This window comes from Coturnix japonica, chromosome 2 (genome assembly GCF_001577835.2).
Source record: "Coturnix japonica isolate 7356 chromosome 2, Coturnix japonica 2.1, whole genome shotgun sequence".
In the NCBI taxonomy this organism is placed as follows: domain Eukaryota; kingdom Metazoa; phylum Chordata; class Aves; order Galliformes; family Phasianidae; genus Coturnix; species Coturnix japonica.
The window spans coordinates 8493053-8518956 of record NC_029517.1 but is presented as its reverse complement, the minus strand read 5'-3'; the positions used below and the strand labels follow the sequence as shown (position 1 = coordinate 8518956).

Genomic DNA, 25904 nt, shown 5'->3' with positions numbered 1-25904 from the left:
AAGCCTATCTCCCTCCTTTTCTTAAGTTCCCCTCCAGCACTGGAAGGTCTTCCTAGAGCCTTCTCTGAGCTAAACGAGCCCAGCTCCCTCAACCTCTCCTGGTACAGGACGGGTTCCAGCCCTCTTACCATCTTCATGGCCCTCTCCAGCAGCTCTGCATCTTTCTTGTGCTGGAGACCCCAGGCCTGGAAACAGTACTGGGGCCTCACGAGGGCAGAGAAGTGGGGCACAATCCCCTGCCTCTCCCTGCTGCTACCCAGCAGCCCAGGATCCTGTTGGTCTTCCAGGCTGCAAGCACACGCTGCTGACCCATGTCCAGCCTTTCATCCACCAGGACCTCCCAGTTCCTTCTACTCAGGGCCACTCTCAATAAGTTCTCCCAGTCCATACACAGACCTGGGATTGCCCTGGCCCAAGTGCAACAGGTTCACACATATGAATTAGTAGGCTCAGTTTAAGTGCTCCTTTTATTTTTTTCTTAATCAATCAAATTCAGAATTTTACTACTTCCTAATAATTATCATGAAATATGCTTTTGAAAGGACGTGAAATTGCATGTCTTTGCCTTGGATTTAGAACAATCACATTTCTACATGGCATTATTTCATTCCACCTGCTCGGAAATGCACATATTGGAAGAAAATACAGCTACGTACTCGATAAAGTAGAGAAGTACCATTGGATCATCTGTCTGTTGCAGAAAAATGGCTGTAGAAATGATGCTGTTTGTTTTAATTAATTGTAATAAAAACCTCTTTCCTTAAACAGCAAAAAAAGTGTCTGAATTCTTAGCATTAAGTTGGCGTTTAACACCGAGTGAAACCATACTCATGTTTGTACCTCCATAATGGGAGTATCAAGGAGTAACTCCTGACTGGCAAACCTCCAGCCAGTCCCAGCGCTGTTCAGGTGTCTCCATGTTCCAGACTGGGATCCAAATGAAACCTTCCCTTCAGGTGCCGAGTGTGTCTGCACTTGGAAACAATGCATTCCCAAGGCTTATCAGGGAGCAGAAACGATGACATATGACATTCCAGATGGAGTCAGTTGTTAATTTGACAGGCTCAGCCAAGTTTATCCTACTTAATACTTCCTGTTGTGTTTAATCTGTTTTGGACCATCCTTTAGTTTGTATCTTAGAGCTGTATTTGCCAATATGGCTACCAGTAGAGTCATCTAAGGTGTTTTCACAGCTAAGAGCTGAATCCAAAATTAGTTTCCTATTTACCTCTATGCTCCTCCAGACAAACTGATGGTACTTTCAATATTTGGTAGAAAGAACCAAAACTGGACGTGGTTCCCAGACCCATTAGTGGCTGTAGCTGGCCACTGAAAGGTCTGAGCCAGTTAATAACAAATACTGCTTCCATAGAGGTTAATGAAGTGCCTAATAATCATTGTATGCTGTTCTGCTATTTCCTAAGGGTTACAGTCAGGCTGTCAGTATTCTCTGCCATCTTCTGAAATACATTATTTGAAAATTGCAATGCAACTACAGTAAGAAATTCACTTTTATTTCTTTCAGTGTTATGCAGTGACTTTAGCTGCCAGATTAGACAGCAGCTCTGGGAGCCAAGTTCTCTAATCTGTATTCATGTGATAGAGGCGATGTTCTCGCTCTCTGTTCTCACCATGTGCAGGGAATACTGCCTGCCAGTCACCTCCAGCGGGATCCAGTCTGAGCAGAATGCTGCAGGTCTTCAGTTGCAACTGAAGTGAAGCCAGCAATGTCTTCCCTGTGTTCCTCTGCATCCTCACTAGCCACAAACTTCACTGTAAGGCCAACCTGCCACCATCCTTGCCTTTAAATTCCATATATAAATAGACACAAGGACTCACAAAGCGAGTCGAAATCTTTTCACAGTGGTAATGAATGTGTCCACATCCCAGGGCTGGTTCCTGCCTGGGGACAATGGGATGCACTCCTGGTCATCCAACACCCCGCAGAGATGGTGTGCAAGGAGTGACTGTCAGAAGAAAGCTGTGATGTCCCAGTTATGCACACAGTTTCAGCTGTAACACAGATAATGCTGGCACAGCAACAGCTGTCTGCAGGTACTGAATGAAGATCATTCATTCTACTGGACGGCAGCATCCCTAGAACTAAAACAGGTGCTCAGTTTTAATAGTTGTTGTTTCCAACACTGAATTTCAAATGAGAATTTTTTGTTCTTCAAGTGGATTTGCAAACTAAATTGTTTAATAACTTAAGTTATTAAGTTATATAAACAGTTTAATAACTTAATGCTCTCCAAGACAGTTCTTTGCAGCCCTCAACAGAGGAGAAATACTTCTTTTAGTATTCAAAGTATTTTGCACGATCCCCATTTGGTCTCTGGAAGTTTAGTTCACATCACCACATCGCTGTGTTTTCAAACTAGAATTGCTGAGGCCCTTGCCGAGTCTTGGGCAGCTCTGTTCTAGGTCATAGCTTTCACTGTATTTAACACATGCTTTCTAGCTCCAATTATTGGAAACATAAGGCATGCTTATTGTTTTTTAACACAGTTTTTTTTTTTTTTTATTTTTACAAAGCATTTTAGCTTTGCTTATTTATCTTTCACAATGACTTTTAAAGTTTTTGGATTCATGGACACGGTGTTTTTTTTTTCTCCTGAAAGCACCATCGCATTCCTCTAGATGGCATTGCAGACCCTATTTTGCAAAGTCTTTGCTGCCTGTTCACTTTGTTTCTCGTACAGCAGCGGAGCAGTTTGGATCCTGGGCATCTTCCGGAGTGGACCCTGAAGTCACTGTAGCTTAAAAGCAGTGAAATACGGGCACACTTGTCACACACCCTGCTCTCCCTTTTAGCTCTGGAGCAAAGCTGATACTTAAAGAATTGAGTTTCATCATGGGATCTAAGTGCCAAAACTTGAAACCAATCAGAGGAGACAGAAGTCAAATTACAGTTTAAAGCATGGGAAAAAGTCCTTGACCATCACACTTGAAACATTATCAAGCTTTAACCATTTATTTCTAGTGGTTGAAGAATGAAGCTAGAAACTCCATCATACAACAATACAATAAACATGGGAAAAATGGGCAAAAACAAAATTCTAACAGAAAAATAGATCTTACAAAATGCTTTTTGTTTAAGGACATGATCATAAAATATGCCCAATGACGCTGTCAGGAGTGATACTAAATCTGTTTGATGTGTGCATTCTTGTTATTCACAGGAATAAGAGGTACATCCAAACAAGTGAGCTTGTAAGCACTTCTAAACCTGGCTTCAGCCACATCCCCACGGACTGGGAGAGCCCTGAGCAAGCAGTACAGACCCCTACATTCCCTATTTGTTTCCTTGTGAAGGAAATTGGACAGACGGTGTGTAAGAACAGTGCAATGGACTTTGGTTGGGCTCCTGATCTGGATCAAGAACATGGGGAAAGCTCATGTCTCAGCCTTGAAAAAGCCAACAGTGATGTGAGAGACAAATAAATGCTGCTATATTTTGCAACCAGTTGGTATGCTGTGTATATATAGATAGATAAATGCACACACACAAATATAAGAACAAATATGAACGAGTAAATCATTCCACAATGAATTCAAGTTTTCTACTGGACAGATGTTCCACCTGATAATTGCACATCAAATTAATCACATATCTTGATGATGCCTCTCTATTGCACTGAAACCTAAGAAGCTTTAACAAAATCAATAATAACAGTTATTTTTCTACTTCAGAAACAGTTCTTCTCTTTGTCCATATAGACTAAAATATCTGAAATACAGATATAAATACTAAAATACAACTGAAATATCTCTGCCCAGGGAGGTTGTGGATGCCCCGTCCTTGGAGGTGTTCAAGACCAGGTTGGACGGGGCCCTGGGCAACCTGATCTAGTGTATGTGTATGTTTGGTGGCCCTGCCAGGCAGGGGGGTTGGAACTACATGATCCTTGAGGTCCCTTCCAACCCGGGTCATTCTGTGATTCTGTGATCTGAAGGGAGAACAACACTTACCAGAGCTGCTGGTCTCTTAACAACTCAGGATGTTACATGTAGGAGGGTGAAAGTAATCTAGGCAACAGCAGATGGAGTGTTTTACATCTGAAACAAACGACAGATAAGTGTAAATGCACTCAATTGATACATAATAATCTGAAAGATGTTTGTGAATTTATGCCATAAAATGCTGCAGTTGTCATGAAAGGTAATACTTCTTATATCTACAGTGGAATGGATTGAACCTTGCAAATATTGCCAAAGAGCGGGGCAAGTCTCTTCTCACTGGTGACAAGTGACAGGACGAGGGGAAATGGCCTCAAGTTGCTCCAGGGCAAGTTTAGGTTGGATGTTAGGAAACATTTCTTTACAGAAAGGGTAGTTAAGTACTGGAATAGACTCCCCAGGGAGGTGGTTGAATCGCCATCCCTGGATGTGTTTAAGAGCCGTTTGGATGTGGTGCTCAGGGATGTGATTTAGTGGAGGGTTGTTAGAGTTAGGGTACTATGGTTAGGCTGCGGTTGGACTTAATGATCTTCAAGGTCTTTTCCAACCTGGGTAATTCTATGATTCTTGAGGGCATTCTACAGCATTTCAGATACTACAGCTGTCCAACATGCTGTTCTCATTATTTATCAAAGTATGGGAAGACAAAAAGATAAGGGCAATGATGGCATGGAACTGATAAACATCATGCTTCATGGATGAGCAGATTCATGGATACTGTATTATCTATATTGTATCACATATTCAATGAAAAATAGTAATGATTCTAATAGGTGAGCAGATAATCTGTACAATAATATCGTTGGAAGTTATTATCTAGCAAGTAACACTGTATATTATATAAAAAAAAAGAATATAGATGTCAAGAAAGCATCTGACACTCAGGGAATTACTCGCTTACTTCTTCACAAGCATTTCTAATGTTGTCACATACAGGTTAAAACAGAATATCTGTGACGTCCAAACAGTGATATTCTCCTGAGAGGCCATCTGTAATTGAGATCTCTTACACAGGCTACCGGCAAGAATAAAGACCAGTTGATGAAGCGGTAGCACAAAAGCAAATCTTTATTTGCTGTTGCTCAGCAACCATGTGTGGAAGGCCTATTTTTCATTTTTGCCTTAACTTGACTTGACAGGAAAATGATAATAAATATGAGATTATTATCAAAGGGTATAGATTATTTTGAGCAGATGAACAGACATGTCAAAAAGAGGCATGTAATTTGGTACTCGTGAAAGGGAGAACATTAGAGAAACTGAAAATAGGGCTGTAGCTTCATTACCAGCTCGCAGCTCAAGCACCATCCTTGAATAAAACCAACACAACCCTATTCTGCCTCTGTGCTTTTAGATGTGGCTCTTTAGAATGGATCAGTGTTACCAGCCCGTCGTTACCTGTGTCAACTTTTAGCTTCAAGACCGTGAAAAAATCATTTTGTGGTTGCTATGCGACACGAATTGTAAGCTAGAATATGTTGTAGTTCATTTGCTAAATGGAGAGGTGCCTGACTAAATAAACTGTAACCAGGTGACTAATGCGGCATTTAATTAAAGCCTAATCAAGGTATTAATGAAATATTCAGTCCACACAAGAGACGTGATAAACAAATCAATCAGTTTGTATCAAAAATGTCAAAGATTCTTAATGCATGCAAAAAATCAGACGTTAGCACTACGCAGAAATGTCAGTTTTCATACTTTTTTTTTATGTACTTTTGCTCCTCAGCAAGTATAATTGCTCACGCAACTTATTTCAAGCAAACTGCTTCACTGGCTTCTTGCACTAAGTGCAAGAAGAAGCTTAACAAAGGCAGGATCTGAAACATGCTTTAATGCCTGACCCTTTTCTTCAGGGTAGCAAAATATTCCCTTCTTGTGGTATTTGGTTTCTGGAAGCCAACATCTGGCTGTCCCCACCTGGTGGGGTTTAGAGGTCAGAGATCTGCCTCTGCAGGGACCTTTCTCTGGATGTGGGCTGGTTGATGTTGGTATTCACTGAGTGGCCTTTTCCACACTTGAAAGATGATGAGTCTTTGCCTACATGCAAAGCGCTGTGAGGAGGGATGTACTTCTTTGGGTTCAGGCAGAGCTGAGGAGTGCTGGGCAAGATGAGCTTTTTGTCTGCTAACACCTTCTGTCATACTGTCCCTTCCTTGAGTAAATCTGATTCCATCATCATATCCATATCATAATTAATGTCACCTATTCCCCTGTGGGTGTTTAATCTCTTACTTATTTTAAATCCAAGTTACTTCAGAAGTTGTACGTGCACTTGGCTGTTGACTCAGGAAATGAAACCATATTTTACCTGTTTTCAGTAATGTCAGTCATCTGTTACATCTCAAACCTATATGGAATAGCATTAATTGTATGGAATAAGCATATAGTAAGCCAATTCTTTAGTTTTTAGTCTTCAGACTGTAAAAATACAGAAATAATTTACTCAGAAGCTTAAAAAAAGTAATGGCATAAGTCAGTAAGTCGCCTGTATGACATGAAACGTTACAATCTGTGAGTGGAACGGAGAACACGACTAGATTTGAAGGCTGCTTATGCTTACTTTGATTCCAACCACGCAAAGTGTAGGAATACGAATAAAACTCTGAGTTATCAAAACACCACCTTATCGAGATGCAAATATCACCTGGCCACAGCCACGAAGGCTCCATTCAGACACATGCCAAAAGGTAAAAACGCCGTTTATTTACCTATATTTATCCTCTCATTATTCATATACCGCACTGCCTCTGAGGGAGCGCATCGCTCCCGCCCACAGCGGACACTCCCAACTCTCGCGCGATGAGAACTCGGCTGCACTGGCGCCCAACGGCCGCCGCGGGACGATTCGAACGTGGCGGCGGGGCCTCAGAGAGAGGGCGGGCGGGTGCCGCTGCCTTTCTTTATTCCTCCTTTACAGACAGGCAGGCGTGTTTGGGAACGCCACAGGTAGGTAAGAGGCCTGTGTGCCTCCTCCTCATGTCACCTCCTTCTGGGCAGTGTGTTTGGGACGGCTTTCTGCAGAGTCAGAGCTGTGGAACAACAGGAACTCAGGATTCCCGCCCAGATGAACGGGGGATCGCGGATGGGTGATGGGCTGTAGTACAAAATGAAGCGCTTAGAGCCAGAAAGTGGCTTGATTCCACCTTATCCTCGTTTGACAGGAGGAAAAGGGGTCGATATTTTGCCTTCCAGATGCTTTTTCGTGTGAGGAAATGCGTCTGTTTGGAATGGTGGCTGGGTAAATAGGGTGTTCGTGCTGGTGATGCTATTTCTGTTTAAGGTGAAGTGGTCAGCTACGATGTTCCAAGCTTTCTTTTCAGGCCTTGTTTAATTAAAAATAAAAAGGAGAGAGCAGTGTGGCTTAGTGCCACTGCCAAGCTGTGAGTTAGCCAGTGTTGAGTTAGTTAACTAATGTACCCGGGTGGGCATCTTTTATTTGAAGAGGAGGCTGAGGGGGAACCTTATTGCTCTCTACAGCTGCCTGAAAGGAGGTTGTGGTGAGCTGGAGTCAGCATCTGCTCTCAGGTAACAGCAATAGGTTGAGAGGTGATGGCCTTCAGTTGTGCCAGGGGAGGGTCATGTTGGATGTCTAGAAAGACTTCTCTAAAAGAGCAGTTGGACACTGGTGCAGGCTGCCCAGGGAGCAGCCTTTCAATACCTGAAGGGAACTTACTCCCAGGAGGGGAGTAAACTCTTGGAAAGGGCTGACAATAGCAGGACACGGGGAAATGATTTTAAGTTAAAAGAGGGAAGATTTAGGTTGGATGTTAGGGGGAAGTTCTTCACTAGGAGAGTGGTTAGGCCCTGGAACAGGCTGCCCAGGGAGGTTGTGGATGCCCCGTCCTTGGAGGTGTTCAAGACCAGGTTGGACGGGGCCCTGGGCAACCTGATCTAGTAAATGTGTATGTTTGGTGGCCCTGCCAGGCAGGGGGGTTGGAACTACATGATCCTTGAGGTCCCTTCCAACCCGGGTCATTCTGTGATTCTGTGGTGGAGTCATCATCCCTGGAGGTATAAGAGAAGAGGGTGGATGTGGCACTGAGGGATGTGGTCAGTGGGCGTGGTGGGGGTGGGTTGGTGACTGGACTGGATGTGGTCTTAACAGCCTTAATCATATAATTCCATTATAACCGTGTAGGTAAAGAATGTATTTTCGTATGTTATTCACTGTAACCATGAAGTGGTAACACTTTGAGATACGGTACTTTTCTCCAACATGCAAGTAAAACATACTTTTATTGCTTATTTTTTGTTTATGAGGCAAGGGGAAACAAGAGCACAATGAAACGTGAAGCATTTTTACAAGCTGTGTCTAAGAACTCAGTGGAGGATTTCTTGCGTTTCACTCAAAGTTCTGTAAGTAAACCATGATGTGTGTGTATGACTATTAAAGTCTAAAGCCTGCTATTGGTGCGTGGGATATCTGGCATAGAAGTTGCTTCTCTGACACCTGCAAGTGGATTGTAGTTGATCAAGGTAATTGCATGTGCCAGTAACACCTTGCACATTGCAAGGATAATTGCATGCACCAGTACAGGCTGGGGGAAGACCTGCTGGAGAGGAGCTCTGCAGAGAATGACCTGGGCGTCCTGGTGGATGACAGATTGACTATGAGCCAGCAGTGTGCCCTTGTAGCCAAAAAAGCGAGTGGCATACTGGGGTGTATTAAAAAGAGCATGTCCAGCAGGTTGAAGGAGGTGATCCTCCCCCTCTACTCTGCCCTGGTGAGGCCTCATCTTGAGTACTGTATCCAGTTCTGGGCTGCCAGTACAAAACAGACAGGGATCGTCTGGAAAGAGTCCAGCTGAGGGCCACAAACATGATAAAGGGCCTGGAACATCTCTCCTATGAGGACAGACTAAGTGATCTGGGTCTGTTTAGCCTTGCGAAAAGAAGGCTGAGAGGGGACTTGATCCAGGTTTATAAATACCTGAGGTGTGGGAGCCGTGGTGGCGAGGCTGGTCTCTTTTCATTAATGCGTGGGGATAGGACTAGGGGTAATGGGATGAAAGTGCAGCATAGGAAGTTCCGCACAAATGTGCGGAAGAACTTCTTTACAGTGAGGGTGACGGAGCACTGGAACAGGCTGCCCAGGGAGGTGGTGGAGTCTCCTTCCCTGGAGATATTCAAGACCCGCCTGGACACCGAGCTGTGCGATGTGGTGTAGGGAGCCTGCTTTGGCAGGGGGGTTGGACTCGATGATCTCTAGAGGTCCCTTCCAACCCCTACAATTCTGTGATTCTGTGAAGGTGTGGGATCTGAGATGACACAGTGCTATAGACATGCTGATTTTCTTAACACTTGGTTGTTGCATACACCGTTTGCCTTTTTGACATTGTGGTCTTTGCTGCTAAACTTCAATCAAGCAGTACTTCTATTCTTCCCCTTCTCCTGCTTTAGTTTCCTGTTTCCCTTCTCTCCTTGCTTTGTTTCATTCAGTTCTAAAACTCTGGGGTTTCACTGCTCTCTCTCTGTGATTTGCCTTGGGCTTTTCACTTTTCTTTGTTTTTAAAAGATTACATTTCTATATTGTTGTGTTAAGTATCACTGTCATTATCAGGCACTGTTACATTTTTCCACTAAATCCTGTTCTAATTCAAGAAAACACTTAGAGAATATGACTCACAGATACGACTGTCATCCAGTGGCCTTCTTCTCCCTCATAGGTTTTGGAATAATTCTATCGTATCATCTCAGAGAAAGATCAGAAAGCTCTGGTCTTATTATGAGTCTGTTCTTTTTGTTCAATGTCTTAATATCCTGCCTTCTGGGTTTGTTTGAAGTACAGGGCTGCAGAACTCCCTGTGTGACCTTTGCTTTATTGTGTTTGTTTCCAGCTGTAGAATAGAATAGAAATACTGACGTAAATATGTAACAGGATCTTTCTTCTCCTGGCATCTGGGAACCTCCTAATACTGCATCTTCTTTTAGTATTTTACCTTCAACTTTTTTTTCCAAGCCTTTTTTATTTATTTTTTTAGCAAATCTTCAAACTAAAGGTGTTTTTATTTTGAGATTGTGGAAACGTTTCTTTTTTCCTATCTGAGATAATTCTTCTGATCAAATAGTTCACATCAGTCTCCTAGTAAAATGGATACTCCTTACAAATCAAAGCAGATCTTTTATGTATTTAAATGGTTCAACTATTGCAGCCCTGGTAGGTTGTGCTACCTTTCCTTTTGGAATTGTGGTTTCAGTTGTACATGACAATTTAAGAATGATTGCTTATACACATGATTACAAGTGAAAATGCATTTGAAAGTGCTGCTAGAAATTATACCTATGATAGAGGAGGCTTTGTTTGAAGAGTAGCTCAGCAGAAATGCCTTCCCTCCCCAGACTGGGTACACAAGGCTAAAAAAGAATCATGAGGTGATCAATGCCATCATCTGCCATCATCAGTTTGTATTTAACCCAGTAAAGCTATGATCAGGGACTTTAATTCCAAGCTTCTTAGATGAGGATGTGGAATTGTCTCCATTAGGAGAGTAGCGTTTGGAACACGAGACAATTTGATGTTGTAGGGACATCATTCATGCTTAGTAATGTCATTGTTGAGGACTAAAATCTTAAAAGCCATCCTTGTTTAACAATAATGGGCGGCAGCAGAAATTTCTCATGCTATTTTTAAAGAAGTAAAACTTGCAGAAGGAATTTTTCTGTAACTGTCAGGGAATGGAAAGTAATCCTTTATGGCAAGAAAAGTGTTAATTTTGGGGGGGGGAAGAAAGGAAAAACGTGTCCCAACACTGATGTGGAATTATGTGCTATCTTCTGACTGCAGAAAGATACATTTGATCCGTTCAATTTGAATGAATTACTTCAAGAATTATCAAGAAAGCAAAAAGAAGTACTATGGGAAAGATTGAGACACCTATTGAAAGAGACCTTGATGGAGAAACCTGTGGAAACATGGCAAAGGTTAGAGGATGCTGGAAGTGATGATGGCATGGAAGTTGAGAGTTCAACAGAAACGGTAAAAAATCATGTTAAAATAAATAATAGTTAATATTCACCTGGAAATAAAATGGAATATTTTCATGGCAACTCTAAGTATGCAAGAGTAAAATAAATTGCAGAATCATTTCCTTAACATTGCTTTCTTTCAGAAACAAACTGTAGCTGTGATCCAAGGAGTGACAGCTGTAGTTACTGCTTCCATACCTGCAGTGGATGAAACAGCGAGCTATGAAGCTCTTCTAGAATGTGCCTTTATATTAAATGGTGCGTGCTTGTCTGTTTTACCTTACATCATTACACTGCTTTTTAGCAGGTGGCAATATTAAGCTTATTGTTTGACCTGAGGGCTCTGTGGAGAGGAAAAAAAAACAACACAAGGACAAAAGTTGGTACTGATGCAAGTTCTTTTAGAGATAATGTTAAGGGAGCACTTGCTTGAACATCAGTTACACAATCTGAACTTAAATAGTGTTCTTTCCCCACACCTGTTCACCCAAGGATGGATGACTTGCCATAAAAAAGACTATAAGCCACAGAATAAGTAAAAATTGAAGATTCCATTGCAAGTAATAGAAAAACTTGGCCCAAACCTTAGAATTAGCAAAGCTGCCTAAATATGCACAGTGAAAATAAGTAAAGGCATATAAATATGGCAAGAGTTGATAGATATTGTGAAATTCACTTAGTGTAGTAACTAACCGGTGTTTTACATGAATAACAACATTGTAATAAATACTTTATTCCTGTTGTAGGTATTGTTTTTGCATTACCTGAATCTGAAAATACCCTACAGAGTGCCATCCAGCGTGTATGTGAAATGTGGTGGGAGAAAGGACTGGAAGGAAAGGAGCAGCTAGGGAAAACAGCATTTATTATACTGCTAAGAAAAAGTCTGAGCAAAGTTGCTACGGTATGAAGCTGAACTATGCTATATATGGCTGAAGCTATACTGAGTGCTAAGTTATTAGTGAATACTGCAAGAAGGATGCTCTCTCCCAGCTATACCTTCTTGTGTCCTACTGCTTCTCCATTATTGAACCCTACTGTGCACATTGGTTACAAACTGTGTTTTTGGTATAGTTGCTATAAATAGTGTATCAAAATGCTGCCTTCTCTGGAATGAACTTTAAAGACTTTTGGCAGTAGTTTCACCAGAAAACAGTTTGTTTTACAATCTTTATTTTTTCCTTTGCTCATTTGTAAAGCCCAGTGACAAAGGTTTGAGTTGCTGTTAGCTCTTTGAGTTAATTCTGGTTTTAAGAGCTACTCTCAGCAACTCATGGAGAGTTCTTAAGTGGGAAACTTTGTTTTCTGTTATTCTGTATCTAAAAATAATTATGGTTGGACTTAATGATCTTGTAGGTCCTTTCTAATCTTGTGAATCTATGATTCTTTGATGATAATTTTTCTTGCTTAATCATCTATTAAATGAATTTTTTGTTTTCAAGTGAAAGCTAATTAGAGCGATGTGACGTAATCTTCTGCGCTAACCCTATAACCCTGTATGTGTTCTATCCTTTATTTTCCCCTGTAAAATGCTTTCATTGAGAAGCAGAGAAGTGGAATAATACCATTTTGATCTGCCTTGTGTAAAATACAAGCTTTCTGTACAGAAAGCATTTCTTCAGTTGTTGGAAGTCTGTATTTCCACACTTAAAATACTTTTGTAATCTTTTCCCAATGAGAGAAGTGAAAATTGATTAATGTTCATAATTTTGCAATCTGAAAACCTTCCATTTGCAACAAAGCATTTCAGTTTCATTGTCTAAAACCCATTAAATGATTCTTCACATTAAAAGTACGCCTAGATCACTGTAATTTGGGTTTGTTTTTTTTTTGGCAGGGTGCAGACATCGTTTGTCTATGGAAACTACATCAGACCTTACTTTGTTTTGATTATGATTCAGAGGAGAGTAATGAAATCAAAGACCTGTTACTTCAGTGTTTTATGAGCGTAAAGCACATCAAAAAAGAAGAGGTAAGCAAACTTTTCTCCTGCCCTGCTTTTCTGTGAGTGAGCTCTGCTTATTTTTAATGGTTACAAATAAAGCCTTTTGACTGGTAAGTTCTAACATACTGCCAGGGATGCTGGAGCCATCCACAGATTTTTTTTCCTTTCATTTTTTCCTTTCGTCAGCATGAATGTTCATACAGCACTGTCGTGGGTTCGTTCTAGGAGGTAGCTGATCTATTTTTTTCCAAGTAAGATTATGAGGCTGCTTTGAGTGGTTCATCATATGAAGAGATGAAGAGAAAGGGATGATCAGAAACTGTGTTAACTTGATTTTAGATCAAACTAGACTGATACAGAATTGCACATTTATGCTGCAATACAAGATGCCCGTGGTTCAGTTTTTCTGCCTTCCCAGTCTGTGCTATTCAACACAGTAATATTTCTCACAAGTTTATTTTAAGGCAGTGTTCCTGCAGTGTTCCTCTGAATTTATCTCTGTGTGATTTATGAAAATGTTGTAGTGGGGTTTCCAGTCACCTGGAGAGCCCTTAGAAGGTCTGATTTCTCATCTTTCCTTGCAAACTTTGTGTATATATATATATATATATTACATCTGACAAATCACAACGTGTTATGTCTACACCAATATGATGGAGAGTGAGTTCACTTGTCACCACGTTGCTGAGGATATTGATAGTGAGAATTGTTTTAGTGAGATCCACTGGTCACAGGCAGGAGATTAAACTGAAGGGATTTGCTTTGTTCTTGTGATTGAGGTCAAGCCATTGAAACTGAAGGAAAAAGGAATTGTTAAACTAAACTGAATACAGACTTCTTTTGGATGCCTTCCTCACTTCACAGGACAGAAAGTTATTTTGTGCCTTTTCTTCATCTGTCTTTTCTGCTATGATTGCAGAAAATGGAAACAGTTTGAGTGAGGTCTCTTCTTTGCCTTGTTGAGGTAGGAGCTGTAGGTTGTGATTCCCTTGACCTTGAAGTTTTTCAAGGATCTTGATGGGGGAGTGCATTGCTGGTATCTGACTACCAAAGGTGAAGTGACTTTCTTTTACAATTTTATTTTATTATCCACTGTTTTTCTTTTTGGGTAGAAGCATCTCATTGACAAGTGGTTCTTTATTTATTTATTGCATCTCTTTATGAGTTTTCCTAATTTGTTTTTGCTAGAAAAGTGCAAAGGAACTTAGCGACTGGCTGACTCACCATTATGCATCATCAGAGTCTCAAGAAGCTGGGGACATTCACTGTATGATGACACAGACCAAGTATACTTGTGCTGATAGAGTATAAGGTTCTAATTCCAAGGGCAGATCTCTCTCAGTCCAGAGGGGTTTATTTCCTCTTTCCACAGCATTCCTTCCACTTTTTCTTCTTGCAAAAGTTTTGTTGCTCATTAGAGTTTTCATCAACACTTCTGTCTTGCTAAAGGAAAAAAAAGTTTTCTTCTGCTTTCATGAATTAAAACAGCTCCACAATGCTTGCGCTATTACCTACCGTGAGACAGTATGAAGGGAATTGTCTGTGCTAATCAGGACATTCATCTTCTTCAGCATCCCAGCTGTTGTCTGTGGGCTTGTCCAAAAATGTATCTAATGATGGAGAATTGTCATGCTGTTTTATCTGAACCTTTGCCATCTTTACAGCATCATCCTAGAATGAAAGTACCCTTGACACAGCTCTGATAACCCTTAGTGTGAAAGCCTGGATTTGTACGGTCCCTTTATGGAATATTACCTTAAGTCATCTTAGAACAGATTGTACATTGGAAAAATATGCAAACGTGTAAATCACATGGCTTTTGTTTCATGTTTCCTCTTTGGTGTAGAAACTGCAACACTTGGATTTTGTTTAAAAATTAAGGATCTGTATTTACTGTTGAAGTAGCTCTGAAGTTGGGTGTTCTTCTGGGTTCTGTCTTCCCTTTTGTATTGTTTTGTTTACTTTTTTGTTTTTCCACCTGTGGAACAATAGAAGGTGAAAGCAATGCTTTCTATTAGGATAGGAGCATGCTTATAGAAGTATTTGTTAAGATTTAGTTTGGAAAACAATATATGAGAAGATGGTTTGCCCTTTCCAAAGACTGATGGCATCTTGAGAAGAGAACCATCTCTGAATAGAAGTGCTGCTCCCTTGACTGCTAAACCCTTAAGACAGGGTGAGGAAGGGTGGATCCAGGGTCACTCAGATGCACTACCTGTGCCTGAGCTCCCTGGGTTACCCACCCCTTCTTACCTGGTGCTCGGTCATTGATTCAAGCCATGACCTTGCAGTTCCCATACACCTCACACCTCCCTTTTTCCTTTGCCAACAGGGAAGAAGAATTTTGAGCTTTTTCTTCAGCTGGAATGTCAACTTCATTAAAATGATACATGGAACTGTTAAGAACCAATTACAGTTTTTTCCAAGGTATGCATAACAGTTACACTTCTTAATGATCGTTAGAGGCCTGGCTAAGACTTTGTCTGTCTCAAGCTGAAATACCTATTATGTTGATAAAATATATTAGCATCCAGAGAACATCAAATCTGTTGAGCTTAAGTACCATATTGCTTCAACAACTTCATTTAATTGTGTGTATAGTTTTGTGTAAAGCAACAATTAGAGATTTAATGAAGTGCTTTTTTAGAACTATCTAAAGCAAATGATTTTCACTTAAATTGTGGTGTATGACTTGTGATATTTGTGTTGGAGAATTGCAAGGCTTTTTCTGCTTCTGTAAAGTCTTACTTTTCTTGTGGACAACCTCTGATTTAATATGGTAAGATGATACAGAGACATTTTAATAACAAATAACCAGTAGGGTCATAGCTTGAGAACCTGATTGATGTACAAAGAATGTAGATTTATTTTTTTCTTTGATTATTCAGGGAAGTGTTATGCAGATTATACTTCATATTAAAATCAGAGGTTTTCAGTTACAACGGTGTATATGTATTTGTAAACAATTTAAGGCTTTTGTTAAGAGAAAAATTATAAAATATATGTGCTACTGTTTTGAATTTCCAGCTGGTAAGAGATATTCGTGTTTTGTTTTTGTTAAGAGTGCTTGGCTTTATTTTAGCTTTGTTCTTTCTGTTGGTGTAATCTTCCAAGATATTTGCTTCCTCTACAAATAGCATTGGTACACAAAATTGAGATTAATTGTGATACTTAAAAACTTTGCGTGATTATTGATATGAGTCGTACATTGGATGCTTGATTGATAGTGTTTCCCTTGTGTTAATGCAGATCCTTGATGGAATACATTTCAGAAATTTACTTCAGAGCATGGAAGAAGGTGTCAGGAGAAACTTTAGAGGTATTGCTATGTTTGAATATTTATTTGGATAGCTCTAAATTTTAAGGTGGGAGGAGTTTATATGAATATTCATCCTAGGAAGGGTTCCTAAGCAGACCTTAAGGAATGCTTTCCATAAGGAAAGGGCCTCTTCAACAGCACCACTGAGTGAGAGCAAGCTGTGCTACTTATGTTTAGCCACTTTGATCAGCTTGGTTGCTATTAAGTGCTTTTAATTCTGCTGCTGAAATAATTCTTTGCACTATTATCTATATACACAACATTTCTTGTAAATGCAGTAGTTCCCTAAATTACTGAAACATTTACTCAGTATGCGCACGTCTGTATGTTTGATAGATAGCTTAACTATCAAGGTTTTGTGGATTTCTATGGCGAATGGTCAAAAGCATAATTACAGCATCACAGCAAAGTCCCAGCCAAATTTCAGATGCAGGCTCAGATCATTAGAGTGAATAGGGCTCCCCAGTTGTCTTCAGTGTTTTCGTCTTAGGGCCTGAAACAGTCTCCCCATGGCAGTGGAAACAAATCCAAGGTGCTGGAGTTAAGGGAGTGCTTGGACAACACCCTTAGACATATGGTTTAATTTGTAGATAATCCTGCGTAGATTTAGGAGTTGAACTTGAGAGCCTTCTCTAAGCTATGTAACTACCTCCCTCAGCCTGTCTTCCTAGCAGAGGTGCTCCAGCCCTCCTCTAGACCAACTAAGAGCTCCATGTTTTCTTACATTCATGGCCCTACAGCTGAACTCAATGCTGTATGTGGTGTCTTGCAAGGGCTGAGCAGAGTGAGAGAACTGCCTCTGTCAGCCTGCTGGCCATGCTTCTTTTCATGCAGCCCAGGATGTGATTTGTTTTTTGGGCTGTAAGCTTGTGCTGCTGGCTGATGCTTAATTTTTCATCAGCCAACACCCCCAAGTCCATCTCTGCTCTGCAGCTCTCAATCTACTCATCCCCCTGGCCTGTACTGACATTTAGGATTGCCCCAACCCTGTTGCATAACCTTGCACTTTGCTTTCTTGAACTTCATGAGATTTGCATGGGTTCACCTCTCAAGCCCTAAGGGTTCCTCTGGATGTCATCTATTCCTTCTGTTGTATTATGTGCACGACTCAGCTCAGTGTCATCTGCAAGCTTTCTGAGGGTACAGTGACTTCCACCACCTGTAGATTCACGTGGAAATACTTTAGGATTCAAAACTTGTCTCTCAGAAGTCAAGTTCTCATATCAGTATGCTGATATCTTGAAAATAGGTTTATGTTGATAGAAGCATAGCATGGAAAATGTGCCCCGGTGGCGCAGTGGTTAAAGACACCGCCTTGCAACACTGGGGCCCGGAGTTCGAATCCCCCCTGTGGCGCAAGTGGTGGAATTGCCGCTCTGCTACACAGAGGCTCGAATTCCGGGGGCTGGACTCGATGATCTCTAAGGTCCCTTCCAACCCGCACGAAACTATGAAACTATGAAACTATGAAAACATTTAGCTAAGCAGAAGCTGAGTATGAAATAATATGTATTATTTCAACTGTTTGCTTTAGATAAAAATGGTGCTGGATGGCTGCCTGTACTTACTGTTTTCTTGTGTGTTAACAGTGGCATGTATGTGTGTTTTTACTGTAGGTGCTTGAACACAGCTGTATTCAGGATTTCATGCACCATGGAATTCATCTTCCCAGAAGTTCTTCTGTTTATTCTAAAGTTAGAGAGGTGAGTTTGTGTCATGACATGAACTGATGGTATCAAACTGAACTGGGTTTGTATGAAGTGGGAATTTTCCATTTCCTGCTAAAATGCTGTGCTGAGTCTGGCTGGGTTAGAATTGGTTTTGTTCATAGCAGCCCATATTGTGTTGGGTTTTGGTTCTGTGGACTAAAACAGTAAATACAGACAAGTGTTGTAGATGTTGCTGAGCAGAACTAGTGCAATATTGAGGCTGTCTTTGTCCCTACTCTGCCTTCATAGCAAGTAGGCTGGGGTGAGCAACGAGCTGGGAATAGCCACAGCTTACCCAAATTGATCAGAGGGATATTACTTGCCTTATAATGCCACCCTCAGTAATAAAAACTCAGAGAAGAGGGATTTTGACCATTGCTCAGAGACTGGCTGTGAGATGTGGTGGGTGATCGGTTTTTTTATTCCTCTTTCCTTCAGTTGGGTAATATAGGTAATAGGCAATAGTCTCGTGAGGGTTGGAAGGGACCTTAGAGATCATCGAGTCCAACCCCCCGGGATTCGAGCCTCTGTGTAGCAGAGCGGCACTTCTACCACTTGCGCCACAGGGGGATTCGAACACCCGGGCCCCGGTGTTGCAACGCGGCACTTCTACCACTGTGCCATCGGGGCACACTAAAGTTATTAAACAGTTATTAAACTGTTCTTATTTAGACCCACAAGTTTTCTTGCTTTTGCTCTCCCAGATTTTTCTGTTATTCCACCAAAGAAAGCAATGGGTGAGTGGTTGTTGGTGCTTTACTTGTGACTGAATTAACTTTTTAAAAAAGTAAAATAGACTCTGATATTCTGAAAGGCAAATTATTAGAATGAATCTTAGGAGGAATTTTCTTATAGTTTGGCATCACATTTCTCCTGTCTGTAAAAATCCCCTTATTTTCCTGCTCTCCAGCAGAGTACCAGAAATAGTCTTTGCTGTCTGTTATCTGTGCTTTTCTTTACCTAGGGATTTGACCTTTTCATATTTGATCACAGTGGAAAAAAAGTCATAAGCTCCTTAAAGCAAATTTAGTAGGTGGGTCTGAAATGAATTCTGTTTGCCTTTTGTAGATATATAAAACTTACATTGATACATATCTTTTGTTATACATATAGAGAGATGCTGTGTATTGATTGTTGTGTATGTATATATAGGGGCAATCCTTGATTTGGGTACAGATTCTAGTGTCTATCTATGGCTTTTATTCCTGAGCAGAAAGTTTGAAGTTGAATGAGAAGCTTTTTAAGAGAAGACACTCATATCTGATGTAGCCTTTCTCTCAAATATGTAGAAGCTGGAGGCTATACAGGGTGCAATACACAGCTTAATGTACCAGTATGTTGATCCCATTTGTCAGATTCAGTTATCCCCTGAATCCACGTATTTCAGCTGAACAGTCATTTTAACACACAATCAGTTGTCTTAACTTTGATGTACTGAAAATAGTTTTTCATTTTTGAGCATACTTCTCATATTTTTCCAAGAACATAAGTACAGATTTATACCTAAACTTGTGTTAAGAATGTGTGTTCAGATACAAAGGTTTTACAAGGTTCAAGCTTAGAATTTTGATGGAATGAGGTTTTGACAGACTTTAATTTCATTTCATTTAGAAACCAGAGAAGCTTATGATCTTAAAAGAGGACCGTACTGTAAATAAATCCCTTTTGAATTGAGAAGGCATGGAAGGATCATGGAATAAATTTGCAAATGATGACTGGTTCTTTTTCAGTATACTAGAATTTAACTTAAAAAGATCTTATAGATTGCAAAAGTTCCTGTAACAAATCGGAGAGTAACTAAAAAACAGTTATTCAGTCAAATGAGCAGTGGTTGGGCTACTTTACTGAAAGGACAGTAGATTTAAAAACAAAACAACAACCCAAAAGCAACAGGTACAACCCTCCCCTTATGAATACTTCTGACATCCCCAGCACCCCATCTTTCTTGAACGTACACAGGTGTGGAAAACATGTTCTTTGTTGTTTGATTTGCCAGATCCTGAGTTATTTTCACAAACAAAGTAAAGCTCGCCAAGGAGTTGAAGAAATGCTCTATCGGTTGTATAAGCCCATCCTCTGGAGAGCACTGAAGGTAATTTTCCTTTTCAGATTGTAGTGCTTTCCCCAGCTAATAAGTTGTGGGTCCCTCCCACGTATTCTGTTTACAATAATATACTTACAAGCATCTAATTTTGCTTAAATATATTAATAATTTTCATATCACTTATGGTTTCATCACTTGAACAATGCTTTTTTTATTGCTTCTGGTTTTGGGGGTTTTTGGTTTATTTCTTGTTCATTATTTTTCTGTTGCTTTTTACTTTGTTAACTTCTACATATGGAGTTAAACACGTTCAGCTCAGAAGTAAACAAGTTTATCAAGTAGGTCATGAAGAACTTGCTTTAATTCAGCAATGTAATCCGACTGCTGTGAACATAAACTTCAGAAAGGTACAAGGGGGGATTGTAAAAAGCTGAATGCAGCAATTATATGAATCATGCAGTGATTCAATTCAAGGAAAGATTCTCCATTCCAGATGATTCAATACCATATTTATCATAGGTGAAAGGAAATATGTAGCTGGAAATCAAAATGGGGCAGTTTATTTTTGGTTAGGCTGCTATCTTACTTTCGTATAGTTCATCCTTCATTTTTGTACAGCACTGCTGAAGTATTTGCCATTTTTGAGGGGACTATTGCTGGGTCTTAGGAGTCACCAATACTTTAAGATACAGAACTTAAAAGGGAAGCTTACAATCAGTAGAAGTGATTTGGATTCCTCCCCCAAGCTTGAAATCTCAGTTTCATTTTAGACAACCAGTTTGATATTTTAAGCACTGTATGAAACCTTAATTTAATATAGTGAGGAGCAAATCTTGTTCCTGGTTGTATAAAAGAAAGGGAATTCGTAAAAAAAAAACCCTTTTATTCCTCCTCTATGCAAACAGGAAAACTACTTTGGCTATAAGAATACAAGGTGCTGTAGAATTGGTCGTGTTGATTTGCTCTCTAAAATGTTTCTTTAGAATACACAGCTCTTTTTCTTCTTGAAATGATAGTTTTGCAAATATTAGCTAGCACAAGCTTCCTTTGTGGCTTTTGCTTCCATGAGTTTTATAAACCTTTATGCTACCTTAAGTTTTTATAGTGCTATGCATTTTCACTCTTTATGTATGTTTTTTTATATTTTTTTTTAGTTGGACCCAAAATCAAAACAAAATTTTTGCTTCCTTCTTCCTTCAAAGAGAAGTGAACACTAATATCAAGGACTGATGTCTTTGACAAAGTATTTTCTGCTGATTATATTTCAGGTTTCTTCCTGTCATACCTTGAATCTCATCTTCATTTCATTGACTGTTCCGTATTTTCTATCCTTTATGAGCCTGCGGGGGCCAGTGATTTTTCATTGATTTCCTAAATATACACTTTATTCATTTTTCTTTATGTTTGGAGCTCTACAGCCAACAGAATACACTGAGTAGCACACTGAAAATGGTTACAAATGATAAAATAGCAGAGCTAGGGGCTTTATCTCAGGCTTCTGATTAGCTGGCAGAAACTCAGAGCATGATCCTATTACTTGCATGCATAGATGCAGAACTGAATATGTTCATGTTGGATGTTATACTCTAGGCTTGATGGTACTTAGTTTCTAAATAGTGTTTTCTTGAAGAAATAGGCTCCAGCTTTTCAATGTAATTGCCTGTCTGTATAAACTTAATGGTAAAAGCTTTGCTTGAATTCAAGATTTCTTGTGTTCTGTAGAGGAGTTCTAAGAATTCATGCCCAACTATGTGTGTCAGGTGACCAAGAGAAATCCCAACTGTTTTTGACTTATTCAGCATTGCAGAAAGAAGGGCCCAGACTGTCGCTCTTTAGGATCGTTAGAGATGAGAGCTTATTGTTCTGAAAGCTCAGATGTTACAGAGGGGCAGAAATGTAAGGTGGAAAAAATCATGTTACTGTAACTTCTTCCATATGTTTAAGAAATTATCTCCCATTTACTTAATTAAAGATAATAACTTGGTAAAAGACTTTGTAGAGAAGTGTTTCCTAGGATATGCCTTTAAGTCTGTACTTTCTTACTGAAGTAATAACTTTTTCTTCATTGTAACAGGCAAGAAACTCAGAAGTTCGATCAAATGCAGCATTTTTGTTTATTGATGCTTTTCCTATTCGTGATCCTAGTTTTAACACTGAAGAGATGGATGCTGAAATTCAGAAACAATTTGAAGAACTTTTTGTAAGTTTTAATGTAACTAATATGCTGAATGCTAATGAAAAACAAGCTGTTTGTATAGTTAAAGTGAATGGAATTTCAGGATAGTATGTATGCCTGTGATGCAGAAAATGCAATAATAGACTAATATTTTAGTTTCATGTACCACATCGGCAACAGGCAACACTACATCTTTTTTTTTATCTGTTTATGGGGATGTGAATGAAAGGTGCTTTTGAAAGCTCTATCAGGTGTTTCCAGCACGTGGGCTGCATATTGCCCAGCACAGCTCATAGTGTGACCTGCTTCTTGACTGCAGCCCTTCCCCACCAAGTGCTTGGCTGTGCAGTCATCACTCACAACAGCCACACACTGATGTGTGACCAGAACAGTCTTAGCTGAACGCAGGTTCTGGGGAGGGCAGTTCTAACTCTATTTATGGCAAATAATTGTATGCACTGTGGGGTGCTGACTGAATACAGTCCTGTGAACAGCAGAAAGTATGCAGCTGTGTCTTCTGTTTTGATACAGGAATTTGAGAACAGGTTTCAAGATTGCCAGAAAGAAAAAATCAATTTATCTTTGCAACTCCATTTGCAGTTGACATATATTACCTGCAAATTTTCAAATGGAGCAAGTAGACTTGCAATCAGATATTCAACTTGAATGTTTGATGATGTCTTTTTGTTAGACTTCTGTAAGACCTCTCTTAACAGAGAAGAATATCCCTCATTTCACAGTTACATCTTATTGATGTCATTGCTTTTGGCAATGGTTTGTGAGCAGCTTTTATCAAAGAAGCCCTTTGAAAAGGCTGACAATAGCAGGACACGGGGAAGTGGTTTTAAGTTGAAAGAGGGAAGATTTAGGTTGGATGTTAGGGGGAAGTTCTTCACTAGGAGAGTGGTTAGGTCCTGGAACAGGCTGCCCAGGGGAGGTTGTGGATGCCCCATCCTTGGAGGTGTTCAAGACCAGGTTGGACGGGGCCCTGGGCAACCTGATCTAGTAAGTGTATGTTTGGTGGCCCTGCCAGGCAGGGGGGTTGGAACTACATGATCCTTGAGGTCCATTCCAACACGGGTGATTCTGTGATTCTGTGAAAAGGTACAGGAAGGGTAACAATTCATAAAAGATTTCTGAGCACCTTGAAAGCTTACCAAGAATTGCAACATCTGCCATTGATCCAGACAGATGCATTAGTTTCAGAAAAACAAGGTCACATACATATTGTACTTTTCTTTATTGTTGTTTCTCAATAGTGTATATTTTACAAGGAGAGCTCCAAAAGTAATGCCTCCTATTTTATTATGCTGGCTCATATCATCAGAGGCAGATGTTGGTGGTATGGCAGTATAGGTTGAACCTTCTCACCAATATCCCATTACGTTTTGTTGCTGTGTGACAGATGGCAATCTGACAAAATGGCATCTGACATGGAAGTGTGCATAAAACAAAAAGGTGGCACGAATTCCTCCATGCAAAAAAGACCCAAAATTCATTTAAAAAAAAAAGGAATTGGTTAATATTGTCATTATCTTAACTTTGTTCCTGCTTTAAATGTTCTTGTTCACTTTGTAATAAAATGCCTTGAGAGAACATCAATGCTGTTGTTCACTCATAGCTTAATGATTTGCATAATAATTATGGAATTCTATTTGTGGGTTATAGGTTATTGTCAAATAGTGGATGAGCAGTAATGCTTCTATTCACGTTTTTCTGTTATAGAGACTCTTGGAAGATCCTCATCCAGTTGTCCGCTCTACAGGGATACTTGGAGTCAGTCAGATAACATCCAAATACTGGGAGATGATTCCTCCGACAGTGGTTGCTGATCTTTTAAAAAAGCTAATTGATGAGCTGGCGTGTGATGTAACTTCTGCTGATGTTCGATGCTCTGTTTTTAAAGCAAGTCGTTCTTCTAAATAGAAAATCGTGATTATAATTTCTACACTTTTATCTGAAGCTTTAGTTTCCAGGCCACTTAAAGTCAAGCACAGTAATTATTCCACAGAGTGACTTATGCAGTGAAGTTCCTGGTACATGCAGATTCTGCACTTATTAGAAAATTCATACAACTGGAGAGAAAAAATGTCTTCCAGAGTAGTGACTGTTTGGCTTCCTTGAATCCCATTCACATTTCTAGTCCAATATACTTTCTGCATTGTTTGGACCTGATAATTTTAGCTAGTGGAAGTTATGCTTATTATGCAGACAAGTTCTGGTATATTTCTGTATCACTGGTTTTAACCCATCCCTAGAGAATCCCCTTATGCTGTGTTTCCACTTAAAGTGTTCTACATGTATCGATTCACTTTTAATTTGATGCTGTCTTCATGTTAATTCTCCCTTGCTCCACTATAGCAGTGTGGAAATCTATACTGAATAAGTAGAAAGAGCTGAGTTAAATGTAACTTGGCAAAATAAAAAGAGACTAATTTTTAATCTGAAATTAGTAGAGTTTGGGGAGCTGGTATTGCTACCACAAAAGGTACTTTACATTGTGCCCTCAGATAAGGCAAGACTGTAGTCTCAGTGTATATGTGAAACTTATTCATCTGAAATAAGTTTGCTGAATGCAGGGCAATGGCAATTTGAAAGAACTTTTAGTAAAGAATGTTAAAAGAAAAACATGCCTACAGAGTATCAGCCCCTACTAAAGTTCACCTTGGAAGTGTCATGGTCTAGTGCAACAGGTTTTAGCTTTGTCTTCTTTGCAAATCTACTCTTTAAATATTTTTAATTACTGTAATTGTGTTGTTTTTTTTTTCTTGCAGTGTCTACCAATAACTTTGGACAACAAATTAAGTCATCCATTACTGGAACAGCTCCTGCCAGCAGTTAAACACAGCCTTCATGACAATTCAGAGAAAGTGCGAGTGGCTTTTGTAGATATGCTGCTGAAAGTTAAGGCTATGAAGGCAGCAAAGGTAGGTTAAGTGGCACTTGATAGACATCAGGCAGGAGATAGAAATCAGGGCATTGATTTTAAAAACAAATGTACCTTTGAGACTACTGCAGTTAGCCTTAAAAGAAAAAAAAACAACCTACATGTTTAATGTTTTAATTGTGACTAGTTTTAATGAACTTCTGGTCTTTCTGTAGCTGTTTGTCTCAACTGGGGGAACCATAGGGAATAATAGTTTGTATGGATATTGCTGTGGCAGTGATTTTATAGGCTTGGTGTATACAATGGAAAGCTTGTTTTTAATTAAATCAAGTACAATCTTATTCTGCTCTTGCTCACTTTTTTTTAAGTTTCAACTAATTCGGGGTTGTTATTGCATGCAGTAGGTCCAGCAGTTTCTCCTGTATTTACTGGTTTGGGTTTCTCTTGCTCATTGGTTGTTGGGATCACCAAGTACTCAGTGCATCTTTTTCTCAGCGTGTTTCTGTCTTCCTTGCCCTCTGGTGGCGATGCCTGGGCAGAACAGTCAGACAAACAGCTCCTTTTTACTCTTGTTTACCTTTTTCTATCATTTTTATTAGCCGTCTGTGGGCACGTGCTTTGGCATTTTGATTTCTTTTCATAATGATTTGAAACAAACTTTACGTTCTGCTGTGGATTCTTATTTAGGGTGATGCTGGGCAGCCTTGGGTGTTAGAGCTCCTTTGATTCTTTCTCCACTCTCTGCTATTAATGGCTTACTAATCTAAATTTTAGGTTTTATTTCAGTGATGGTTTTGTCTTTTGTTGAGCCTAGTTACCGTGACATACTTAATTGTGACTTTATATGGTGAATTTGCATAGAACGTGCACAGTTCTCTGTTGTTCATGAGAGAAT

At 39.8% G+C, this 25904-nt stretch overlaps 1 protein-coding gene and 1 long non-coding RNA gene across 3 annotated transcripts in view; one reads left to right on the top strand and one right to left on the bottom strand.

Annotated features, from left to right (window-relative positions):
- Nucleotides 1-1205: 1205 nt before the first annotated feature.
- Nucleotides 1206-6781, bottom strand: LOC107308899. Its single transcript, XR_001552983.2, has 3 exons — nt 6672-6781; nt 3973-4059; nt 1206-2103 (listed from the first exon to the last, which is right to left on the bottom strand). It is a non-coding gene; the product is annotated as an uncharacterized LOC107308899 (long non-coding RNA).
- The window catches only part of NCAPG2 (non-SMC condensin II complex subunit G2), a 39412-nt gene continuing 20255 nt past the window's right edge, over nt 6748-25904 (top strand). Inside the window, exons 1-13 of one of the 2 annotated variants that reach the window (XM_032442983.1) lie at nt 6748-6909; nt 8224-8319; nt 10748-10939; nt 11073-11187; nt 11676-11833; nt 12767-12901; nt 15207-15301; nt 16124-16193; nt 17810-17896; nt 19899-19994; nt 22021-22146; nt 23848-24027; nt 24897-25049. In XM_032442983.1, the coding sequence (XP_032298874.1) occupies nt 6763-6909; nt 8224-8319; nt 10748-10939; nt 11073-11187; nt 11676-11833; nt 12767-12901; nt 15207-15301; nt 16124-16193; nt 17810-17896; nt 19899-19994; nt 22021-22146; nt 23848-24027; nt 24897-25049 (1650 nt within the window). In that variant the 5' untranslated portion in view covers nt 6748-6762. Of the gene's footprint in view, nt 6910-8223; nt 8320-10747; nt 10940-11072; nt 11188-11675; nt 11834-12766; nt 12902-15206; nt 15302-16123; nt 16194-17809; nt 17897-19898; nt 19995-22020; nt 22147-23847; nt 24028-24896; nt 25050-25904 lie in introns of those variants that run through there. The other variant, XM_015853041.2, reaches the window with a different exon arrangement.